This window comes from Ranitomeya imitator, chromosome 1 (assembly GCF_032444005.1).
Source record: "Ranitomeya imitator isolate aRanImi1 chromosome 1, aRanImi1.pri, whole genome shotgun sequence".
NCBI lineage: Eukaryota > Metazoa > Chordata > Amphibia > Anura > Dendrobatidae > Ranitomeya > Ranitomeya imitator.
Genome location: NC_091282.1, coordinates 1,056,667,210 through 1,056,679,393, shown reverse-complemented (window position 1 = coordinate 1,056,679,393; position 12,184 = coordinate 1,056,667,210). Strand labels below are relative to the sequence as shown.

Below are 12,184 nucleotides of genomic sequence, written 5' to 3'. Positions count from 1 at the left end.
TGGTTCAAGGTTCTCTGGTCTGATAAGACCAAGATCGAGATCTTTGGTGCCAACCACACACGTGACGTTTGGAGACTGGATGGCACTGCATACGACCCCAAGAATACCATCCCTACAGTCAAGCATGGTGGTGGCAGCATCATGCTGTGGGGCTGTTTCTCAGCCAAGGGGCCTGGCCATCTGGTCCGCATCCATGGGAAGATGGATAGCACGGCCTACCTGGAGATTTTGGCCAAGAACCTCCGCTCCTCCATCAAGGATCTTAAGATGGGTCGTCATTTCATCTTCCAACAAGACAACGACCCAAAGCACACAGCCAAGAAAACCAAGGCCTGGTTCAAGAGGCAAAAAATCAAGGTGTTGCAGTGGCCTAGTCAGTCTCCTGACCTTAACCAATGGAAAACTTGTGGAAGGAGCTCAAGATTAAAGTCCACATGAGACACCCAAAGAACCTAGATAACTTGGAGAAGATCTGCATGGAGGAGTGGGCCAAGATAACTCCAGAGACCTGTGCCGGCCTGATCAGGTCTTATAAAAGACGATTATTAGCTGTAACTGCAAACAAAGGTTATTCCACAAAATATTAAACCTAGCGGTTGAATAATAATTGACCCACACTTTTATGTTTAAAATTTATAAAAATTTAACTGAGCAACAAAACTTTTTGGTTTGTAAGATTTATGCATCTGTTAATAAATCCTGCTCTTGTTTGAAGTTTGAAGGCTCTAACTTATTTGCATCTTATTAAACCTGCTAAATCTGCAGGGGGTTGAATACTACTTGTAGGCATTGTACATTAAGAATCGCATTTTTATCTAATCTACGTATACATTCAGTTTTTAAACGGATGTGCGGCCTTACAATTGAAATTGTCATTACATACATTGTCCTTTTGGCTCCCATTATTGTTTTTAATTCTGTTAGCATTATTCAATAAAGCATTAATTTTCTATTTTGGACTTTTGGTTGGTTTGTTTTTCTTTTTGTCCTATACGGTTTCTTTAGTAGATAAAAAAAAAATACTGTAAATAAATAAATTGCGCTTTACTTCCCCTGCCTGGGTCTAGCGCTGAGTCTCCGTGGCTGCTCCCGGTGCCTGATGTTGCCTGCAGTGCTGCAGAAAACGTCATTTAATTACTCTGCCAATGTAGACGGCACAAGACACTCAGACTTTGTTGATGTGAACTCAGCGCTGCAGACAAGAACAGACACCGGGAGCAGCCATCGAGATGAAGCCCAGGACCTGGACAGGGTAAGAGAATTTTTACTGCTAAGGGCACTTATAAGAAAAATTGTTCTGAAAAATGGCATCAACTTTAAAAGCAATATAGAACCATTTGTAAAGTGCTGCGGAATATGTTGGCGCTATATAAATAAAATTATTATTATTATAACCAAAAAAAGAAAAACTACCGCAAAAACTGCATGTGTAATCAACCCCGGCGACCTGCTGATCAGTACGCTTTATATTTCTGAGACGCGGGATGTGTACCATCTGATATTGGGACTGTCAGTAACAATATGCCGAGCAGTCATTGGGAGCAGATAACTGGATGATTAAAATGTGGGGTCAGACAGACAACGATCGGAGGCGGCCATCTCTTCACAGCTCAGCTATTGTACATCTGAATATGCTGCTGATTTGCTTTTTTAATGAACACGCTCTGCTTACATTATTCGCCTTTGTAAAGGTGATAATTGGTCCACCCATGATGAATCTGTAACAGCGTCTTCCTGAGTGTTAATCTGCAGAATTAGAAAAAAAAAAGATAAGAAAAAAAAGGGAAATATATATTTCTTGATGATTTACAAAATGAATGTTTATAGCATCATCAATACATACATACACTAGATTAGTCTTATAAAAATGGCACCATTGAAGCTCTAAAAAACTATAGGGAGAAAAATACTTTATCTAAAAAACTAATTAACCCTGCTGTTCTGTTGGTCAAAAATGACCGACTTTGAACTTCAATATTCTTTAAAATATTCAAGATGCGGCTCTGAAACCCGTGGCCGACCGACCCATCCTCATTTAAGTCAATCAACCACAAGTTTCAGAACCGCATCTTGAACACCCCAAAAAATACCAAAGTTCAAAATAGGTCTCCCCAGACCGAACAGAACAGCAGGGTTAAAGCTGCCAAAAAGGAAACAGAGAAGCACATTGCTAAGGAGAGTAAAACTAATCCCAAACTGTTCTTCAACTATATCAATAGTAAAAGAATAAAAACTGAAAATGTAGGCCCCTTAAAAAATAGTGAGGAAAGAATGGTTGTAGATGACGAGGAAAAAGCTAACATATTAAACACCTTCTTCTCCACGGTATTCACGGTGGAAAATGAAATGCTAGGTGAAATCCCAAGAAACAATGAAAACCCTATATTAAGGGTCACCAATCTAACCCAAGAAGAGGTGCGAAACCGGCTAAAAAAAGATTAAAATAGATAAATCTCCGGGTCCGGATGGCATACACCCACGAGTACTAAGAGAACTAAGTAATGTAATAGATAAACCATTATTTCTGATATTTAGTGACTCTATAGCGACAGGGTCTGTTCCGCAGGATTGGCGCATAGCAAATGTGGTGCCAATATTCAAAAAGGGCTCTAAAAGTGAACCTGGAAATTATAGGCCAGTAAGTCTAACCTCTATTGTTGGTAAAATATTTGAAGGGTTTCTGAGGGATGTTATTCTGGATTATCTCAATGAGAATAACTGTTTAACTCCATATCAGCATGGGTTTATGAGAAATCGCTCCTGTCAAACCAATCTAATCAGTTTTTATGAAGAGGTAAGCTATAGGCTGGACCACGGTGAGTCATTGGACGTGGTATATCTCGATTTTTCCAAAGCGTTCGATACCGTGCCGCACAAGAGGTTGGTACACAAAATGAGAATGCTTGGTCTGGGGGAAAATGTGTGTAAATGGGTTAGTAACTGGCTTAGTGATAGAAAGCAGAGGGTGGTTATAAATGGTATAGTCTCTAACTGGGTCGCTGTGACCAGTGGGGTACCGCAGGGGTCAGTATTGGGACCTGTTCTCTTCAACATATTCATTAATGATCTGGTAGAAGGTTTACACAGTAAAATATCGATATTTGCAGATGATACAAAACTATGTAAAGCAGTTAATACAAGAGAAGATAGTATTCTGCTACAGATGGATCTGGATAAGTTGGAAACTTGGGCTGAAAGGTGGCAGATGAGGTTTAACAATGATAAATGTAAGGTTATACACATGGGAAGAAGGAATCAATGTCACCATTACACACTGAACGGGAAACCACTGGGTAAATCTGACAGTGAGAAGGACTTGGGGATCCTAGTTAATGATAAACTTACCTGGAGCAGCCAGTGCCAGGCAGCAGCTGCCAAGGCAAACAGGATCATGGGGTGCATTAAAAGAGGTCTGGATGCACATGATGAGAGCATTATACTGCCTCTGTACAAATCCCTAGTTAGACCGCACATGGAGTACTGTGTCCAGTTTTGGGCACCGGTGCTCAGGAAGGATATAATGGAACTAGAGAGAGTACAAAGGAGGGCAACAAAATTAATAAAGGGGATGGGAGAACTACAATACCCAGATAGATTAGCGAAATTAGGATTATTTAGTCTAGAAAAAAGACGACTGAGGGGCGATCTAATAACCATGTATAAGTATATAAGGGGACAATACAAATATCTCGCTGAGGATCTGTTTATACCAAGGAAGGTGACGGGCACAAGGGGGCATTCTTTGCGTCTGGAGGAGAGAAAGTTTTTCCACCAACATAGAAGAGGATTCTTTACTGTTAGGGCAGTGAGAATCTGGAATTGCTTGCCTGAGGAGGTGGTGATGGCGAACTCAGTCGAGGGGTTCAAGAGAGGCCTGGATGTCTTCCTGGAGCAGAACAATATTGTATCATACAATTAGGTTCTGTAGAAGGACGTAGATCTGGGGATTTATTATGATGGAATATAGGCTGAACTGGATGGACAAATGTCTTTTTTCGGCCTTACTAACTATGTTACTATGTTACTATATGAAATAGTATATTGTAGGGAACTTTCTACAATATGTTCTATTTAATTTTCTATTTAAATTCCTCACAATTTGGCAATTTTCTGCACAGTATTCACAGCAGCATAGATCGGGTCTCTGGTGGTCACCCCAATGATAGCGCTAGTACATTGTAGCAAACCCCCAGTTGTGGAGTAGGAGGTTTTAAAGACTCTAGGTTTGAGCAAGAATGTTTATTTCAGTGTCAGAGACTTGGAAAACTGAAACCCAAAAGTACATTAAAGTCAATTTCCAGATGTAGAACGCTGATGGCATATCATTAGGATATGCCGTCAATATCGTTTGGTTGGGATCGGACTCCCAACATCCCTACTGGTCAGCAACCTGTAGTCACCGCAGCCACTTCCATATCTACAGTGTGTTCGATGGTGCAGGGTACTGACGCATTCACTTTAAGGGGAGAATGCTGCAATACCCTGTAGCACCGCTGCTAAGTAAACTGTGTGCAAGTGGATGGCATAAGACAAAGAATGAAGAGGCTACAGCACTTGCCAAAGTACAGCAACTTTCTGATCTACGTAGAAGGCAAAAGTTGGATCCCCACAAATCGGATATTGATCTGCAGAATAGGTGATAAAAGTCACCAAGCCTTTGTTCCTACGATGAGCATTTGATGTTGCAGCTTTTCTTCAGCATCTCTGAACTAATTTCGTAAATTAGTTTACCTGCGGATTTTACAAACGTTTTTATCACTGCAATTTTTGCCCCTTTTAGGCAAGTCATGTTTTAAATAAAATTACTTTGGTTTTGATACTTTCTGTTATTGGGATTTGACAAAACGTTATCGATACAGACGTTTGCTGATTACATGCGGAAACTACTTGCAGATTTTCTGCATCTAATGCAATTCTATGGGGAAAATCCACACATAAAACTCAAAGTGCCCAAAAGAGAAACAGACATGTTGGGCATTTCAAACACGCATCGCAGGTCAGTTTATATTTCGTTAAAAAATGGTTATATGACTACTAGAAAGCTCATCCACTTTGATGGAACTGTAAAACACTAAATTTTTGGTACAGAGAAAATATGCAGCATCAAAACTCATCAAGTATCCCATGATCCATGAGGGCCCTGTGACCCCCATGTGAATAAAGCAGTGGTAGTACATATGCACTACTGATCTTTAACTGACAGAAACAGCGGAGCGCGCCGCCAGAGACACTGGAGGGCGCCGCCAGAGACACTGGAGGGCGCCGCCAGAGACACTGGAGGGCGCCGCCAGAGACACTGGAGGGCGCCGCCAGAGACACTGGAGCGCTCCGCCAGAGACACTGGAGGGCGCCGCCAGAGACACTGGAGCGCTCCACCAGAGACACTGGAGGGCGCCACCAGAGACACTGGAGGGCGCCGCCAGAGACACTGGAGGGCGCCACCAGAGACACTGGAGGGCGCCACCAGAGACACTGGAGGGCGCCACCAGAGACACTGGAGGGCGCCACCAGAGACACTGGAGGGCGCCACTAGAGACACTGAAGCGCGCCACCAGAGACACTGGCACGTGCCACCAAAGACACTGGAGCGCGTCATCAGGCTTTCAGTGTCAGTCCAACAGACAGTGAATGGAGCGATAGTGCATGTGCCCATCATCACTTCATACAAATAATGTCTATGGGCACTAGAAAAGACCAAAGTTCTCAGCAGCTGTAAACTTTCCTAGAAAGTGATAAAGAAATATTATAAAGATCTCCATTTTTTGCTAAAACGATTCTACGACAAAGGGCTGTAACAGGAGAGTGGTTATAGAATACGTACGCTAATCCTTAGAAGTGGGGTGGTTTCTGATTCTGGGGTAACACTTTTTACTTCAGTTTTCACAAACAGAAAAATAATTGCACTAAAAAGCAAATACAAATGTTGCAATTAAAACAGTCAAACACGTTTCACACTTCTAAATAGCCACAATTTGTATCTGTAGAGGGATCATTATTTTACCGACTTCCTAGAATTTAAGGTATAATGTGTGCACACCTCTTTAACCCATGGCGCTCCTGGCACATCAGATCAGTAGAATTGTGAAGTCATGGATAGATATTTTGCCCACATCATCTGTCCATCTAATATTAAAGTGAATCCCCCCCTGCACTACTGTAGTGGTATGGATGTGTAAGGCTTTTTAGGTATGAATGCCGCAGACTTTGAAGACTGCACTTTTAGGACAGGGCTACATGGTGTGTCATGCGCCATTTGAGATGGAATTGCGAGATCACCTCTAATGATTTCCTATATTGCGACCTGTAACCTCCAGCGACTGTGACACAGAGTTACAAATGATTCCAAATAAAGCTGGATTTACCATTGCCTGAGACACACTTGCTATAGAGGTCAATACAGCGAGATTACAGCAAGTCGCAGCCAAGTAGAACAAATATTTTTAAGCGTGTGACTTGCTTGAGAACTGGAGTTGTCTTGAGCCCCAGCATCCCAAAGCTAATGAGGCAGGACTAGCCCAGCAGGCGTATGTTACCCCAGACTAGTCCTCTCTGGGCGTGTATGGACATTACGGTCCATGTGTTGTTTACAGGCTGTCAATCATGGCCACAGGATAAATGTGTGGGAGAGACACAGGAGGATTACTTCTGCCTCGTTAGCACGTGCAATTCTGTGGAATACAAGCATATTCGGCAAAAATTGGAGCACTGGATGGCACATCAGATAAAAGGAATCTAGGTTCATATACCATAGCAATGGATCGCTTTAAAGGGGTTGTCCGACCTCAGGCTATAAATCTGCATTCATTCCATGTGACTGCAGCATTGTGAATCCATACATGGCAGGATTCTGCAGTGCCAGAGGGCGCATGACCGCAAGTAGGCGATTTACACACAAGCGGTCACGTGCCAACTAGACGTGTGGGGCCTTGCTCAACGCAAGTGTAATGACTGATGCAGGACACGTCTTGTTGGAATGTGGTCAGCAGTACACAAATCACATACGTGGGGTCAAATGACTAAAGTCACAACTAAAGGCAGCGGAGAATCATCACAAGATGCAGTGCACGTGATGTGAGGATTCACAAATCTGCAGTCACATACAATGACTGCAGACTTGCAGCCTAAGGCACAGCATCCTTTATACTTCTTGCCATGACAAACACATTTCTCCCTCTATATGTATATGGTACTATCCTGTGAAACTACAATTCCAGGGGATGACCTTACAGCTGCTGAGAGTTGTAGTTTTACAACAACTGGCATGAAGTAGGTTGTTGGCTCGTGAAATATACACAGATAGAAAAATTGACAACAGGTAGAGTGCAGCAGGCTGGTTAGCCTAGATCTAGATCTTTACAGAGGGGTAGAGGATATCATTGGCATGGCAGATGCTACCTGAAGAATTTATTTCTAAACTTTACTGCCTCGATTCATTAAGGTGTTGTAAATCACCTTAAGTTGGCAGGCAAACAGCCGTATAAATGGGAACAAGATCAGAACGCAGTGCACGGACAGTGCACAGCAGAGCTCTACCGACTCAAGCATGGCAGGTTGATGTATTGCTATGCAGCTGTCACACTCTAGGGAGAGCCGATGGCCAGTCCATGCATGGTGTTAGGATCTTGGTCCGATTTATAAGACAGTCTGACTGCACCTTAAAAAGTCACATCATTTTGATGCTTGAATCATGAAGTGGTGTGTGCTTCTTACTCCATCACGCCCCTTCATTGAGATTGGGTGTACATCAGTCGTAATGAATTGGGGCCTATGCACTTGGGTATTACGCCACTGATGCATGGTAAAATGAATAGCTTATCATCATCAGAGGCAGATTTAATAATGGGCTGGAAAATATCCTGACGTCATACATAGCACTCTTAGGCATGCGTGATATTCCCTTGTAAATACTTATTGGCAATAGCATAGATCACACAGGTCACTTTGTATCATCTTAATTTTAAGCCCAAATTTCGTGTTGATTTCAGTTTTTCTAGTGATGGCTCCAGGGTTTTGGAGATCACCATTAAAAACAAAACAGAGATGAAGCTATAAATCAATTTAAATAGATATATTAAACAATGCACTGAATGGGAAAAACAATATAAAAGAAATGTATAAAATTGTATTCAAGTGAAACATTCACGTTAACGTAACATAGCCATTGTGGCATTTTTACTTACCAATACCCAGAGAGAATCACAGTCACATTGCACACACACAAATAAATCACCAACATAAAGACAAAAACAACAGACGATACCTCAATGCCGAGAGACCGGCTCCTGCATAATTCAAGTACGGCCTTTCCACCTCTTCTGGATTTATTCCAAACAGTCCAAACCTGTGAATATAAAGTCCTGTCATTAGCACCGGCATTGTAAGGCTCCAGCAGCATGAAGCAGTTCCTAACTGGCCCAGTGTCAGGACAGTGTCAATGTCTCGGGAGACGTGCATCCTGGGAATTGTGGTCTACACACGGTTTTATGGCCTTAAAGCACCTGTCTGCCTGCGCCTCAGGAGAACGGCTGAGTTGTTGTGGATGCGAGTACAAGCTTATTGTCTCCTATTTACTTTCTATTAGCCTTAACCCCTTTACCCCCAAGGATGGTTTGCACGTTAATGACCGGGCCAATTTTTACAATTCTGACCACTGTCCCTTTGTGAGGTTATAACTCTGGAATGCTTCAACGGATCCCAGAGATTCTGACACTGTTTTCTCGTGACATATTGTACTTCATGACAATGGTAAAAATTCTTTGATAGTACCTGCGTTTATTTGTGAAAAAAATGGAAATTTGGTGAAAATTATGAAAATTTCGCAATTTTCCAACTTTGAATTTTTATGCAATTAAATCACAGAGATATGTCACACAAAATACTTAATAAGTAACATTTCCCACATGTCTACTTTACATCAGCACAATTTTGGAACCAAAATTTTTTTTTGTTAGGGAGTTATAAGGGTTAAAAGTTGACCAGCAATTTCTCATTTCTACAACACCATTTTATTTTAGGGACCACATCTCATTTGAAGTCATTTTGAGGGGTCTATATGATAGAAAATACCCAAGTGTGACACCATTCTAAAAACTGCACCCCTCAAGGTGCTCAAAACCATATTCAAGAAGTTTATTAACCCTTCTGGTGCTTCACAGGAATTTTTTGAATGTTTAAATAAAAATGAACATTTAACTTTTTTTCACAAAAAATTTAATTCAGCTCCAATTTGTTTAATTTTACCAAGGGTAACAGGAGAAAATAGACCCCAAACATTGTTGTACAATTTGTCCTGAGCACGACAATACCCCACACGTGGGGGTAAACCACTGTTTGGGCGCATGGCAGAGCTCGGAAGCGAAGGAGCGCCATTTGACTTTTCAATGCAAAATTGACTGGAATTGAGATGGGACGCCATGTTTCGTTTGGAGAGCCCCTGATGTGCCTAAACATTGAAACCCCCCACAAGTGACACCATTTTGGAAAGTAGACCCCTTAAGGAACTTATCTAGATGTGTGGTGAGCACTTTGACCCACCAAGTGCTTCACAGAAGTTTATAATGTAGAACCGTAAAAATAAAAAAATCATATTTTTTCACAAAAATTAACTTTCCGCCCCCAATTTTTTATTTTCCCAACGGTAAGAGAAGAAATTGGACCCCAAAAGTTGTTGTACAATTTGTCCTGAGTACGCTGATACCCCATATGTGGAGGTAAACCACTGTTTGGGCGCATGGGAGAGCTCGGAAGGGAAGGAGCGCCGTTTGACTTTTCAATGCAAAATTGACAGGAATTGAGATGGGACGCCATGTTGCCTTTGGAGAGCCACTGATGTGCCTAAACATTGAAACCCCCCACAAGTGACACCATTTTGGAAAGTAGACCCCCTAAGGAACTTATCTGGATGTGTGGTGAGCACTTTGACCCACCAAGGGCTTCACAGAAGTTTATAATGGAGAGCCGTAAAAATAAAACAAAAATTTTTTCCCACAAAAATTATTTTTTAGCCCCCAGTTTTGTATTTTCCCAAGGGTAACAGGAGAAATTGGACCCCAAAAGTTGTTGTCCAATTTGTCCTGAGTACGCTGATACCCCATATGTTGGGGTGAACCACCGTTTGGGCGCATGGGAGGGCTTGGAAGGGAAGGAGTGCCATTTGGAATGCAGACTTAGATGGAATGGTCTGCAGGCGTCACATTGCGTTTGCAGAACCCCTAATGTACCTAAACGGTAGAAATCCCCCACAAGTGACCCCATATTGGAAACTAGACCCCCATGGAACTTATCTAGATATGTTGTGAGAACTTTGAACCCCCAAGTGTTTCACTACAGTTTATAACGCAGAGCCGTGAAAATAAAAAAATCTTTTTTTTTTCCCACAAAAATTATTTTTTAGCCCCCAGTTTTGTATTTTCCCAAGGGTAACAGGAGAAATTGGACCCCAAAAGTTGTTGTCCTATTTGTCCTGAGTACGCTGATACCCCATATGTTGGGGTAAACCCCTGTTTGGGCACACGGGAGAGCTCGGAAGGGAAGGAGCACTGTTTTACTTTTTCAACGCAGAATTGGCTGGAATTGAGATCGGACGCCATGTCGCGTTTGGAGAGCCCCTGATGTGCCTAAACTATAACTGAAACCCTAATCCAAACACACTCCTAACCCTAATCCCAACAGTAACCCTAACCACACCTCTAACCCTGACACACACCTAACCCTAATCCCAACCCTATTCCCAACTGTAAATGTAATCTAAACCCTAACCGTAACTTTAGCCCCAACCCTAACTGTAGCCTTAACCCTAGCCCCAACCCAAACTTTAGCCCCAACCCAAACTGTAGCCCTAACCCTAGCCCTAACTTTAGCCCCAACCCTAACTGTAGCCTTAACCCTAGCCCTAACCATAGCCCTAACCCTAGCCCTAACCCTAGCCCTAACCCTAGCCCAAACCCTAGCCCAAACCCTAGCCCAAACCCTAATGGAAAAATGGAAATAAATACATTTTTTTAATTTTTCCCTAACTAAGGGGGTGATGAAGGGGGGGTTTGATTTACTTTTATAGCGGGTTTTTTAGCGGATTTTTATGATTGGCAGCCGTCACACACTGAAAGACGCTTTTTATTGCAAAAAATATTTTTTGCGTTACCACATTTTGAGAGCTATAATTTTTCCATATTTTGGTTCACAGAGTCATGTGAGGTCTTGTTTTTTGCGGGACGAGTTGACGTTTTTATTGGTAACATTTTCGGGCACGTTACATTTTTTGATCACTTTTTATTCCGATTTTTGCGAGGCAGAATGACCAAAAACCAGCTATTCATGAATTTCTTTTGGGGGAGGCGTTTATACCGTTCCGCATTTGGTAAAATTGATAAAGCAGTTTTATTCTTCGGGTCAGTACGATTACAGCGACACCTCATTTATATCATTTTTTTATGTTTTGGCGCTTTTATACGATAAAAACTATTTTATAGAAAAAATAATTATTTTTGCATCGCTTTAGTCTCAGGACTATAACTTTTTTTTTTTTTTGCTGATTATGCTGTATCGCGGCTCGTTTTTTGCGGGACAAGATGACGCTTTCAGCGGTATCATGGTTATTTATATCTGTCTTTTTGATCGCGTGTTATTCCACTTTTTGTTCGGCGGTATGATAATAAAGCGTTGTTTTTTGCCTCGTTTTTTTTTTTTTTTTTTTCTTTCTTACGGTGTTTACTGAAGGGGTTAACTAGTGGGACAGTTTTATAGGTTGGGCCGTTACGGACGCGGCGATACTAAATATGTGTACTTTTATTGTTTTTTTTTTTTTTTTATTTAGATAAAGAAATGTATTTAGGGGAATAATATTTTTTTTTTTTTTTCATTATTTAGGAATATTTTTTTTTATTTTTTTTTTTACACATTTTGAAATTTTTTTTTTTACTTTTTTACATTGTCCCACTGTACATCTGCACTGCACTGTACATGTCACTGATCTGACATGCAGCGCTGCAGCCTTCACAGTGCCTGCTCTGAGCAGGCTCTGTGAAGCCACCTCCCTCCCTGCAGGACCCGGATCCGCGGCCATCTTGGATCCGGGGCTGGAGGAAGCAGGGAGGGAGGTGAGACCCTCGCAGCAACGCGATCACATCGCGTTGCTGCGGGGGGCTCAGGGAAGCCCGCAGGGAGCCCCCTCCCTGCGGGAAGCTTC

At 42.0% G+C, this 12,184-nt stretch overlaps 1 protein-coding gene across 2 annotated transcripts in view; it reads right to left on the bottom strand.

Moving 5' to 3' along the window:
- The window catches only part of TMEM144 (transmembrane protein 144), a 45,352-nt gene that overhangs the window by 19,870 nt on the left and 13,298 nt on the right, over positions 1-12,184 (bottom strand). For both annotated transcript variants that reach the window (XM_069744131.1, XM_069744132.1), the window contains 3 exons: positions 8,261-8,341; positions 5,822-5,903; positions 1,673-1,746 (listed from right to left, as the gene is read on the bottom strand). In XM_069744131.1, coding sequence (XP_069600232.1) covers positions 1,673-1,746; positions 5,822-5,903; positions 8,261-8,341 — 237 coding nt within the window. The remainder of the gene's footprint in view (positions 1-1,672; positions 1,747-5,821; positions 5,904-8,260; positions 8,342-12,184) is intronic.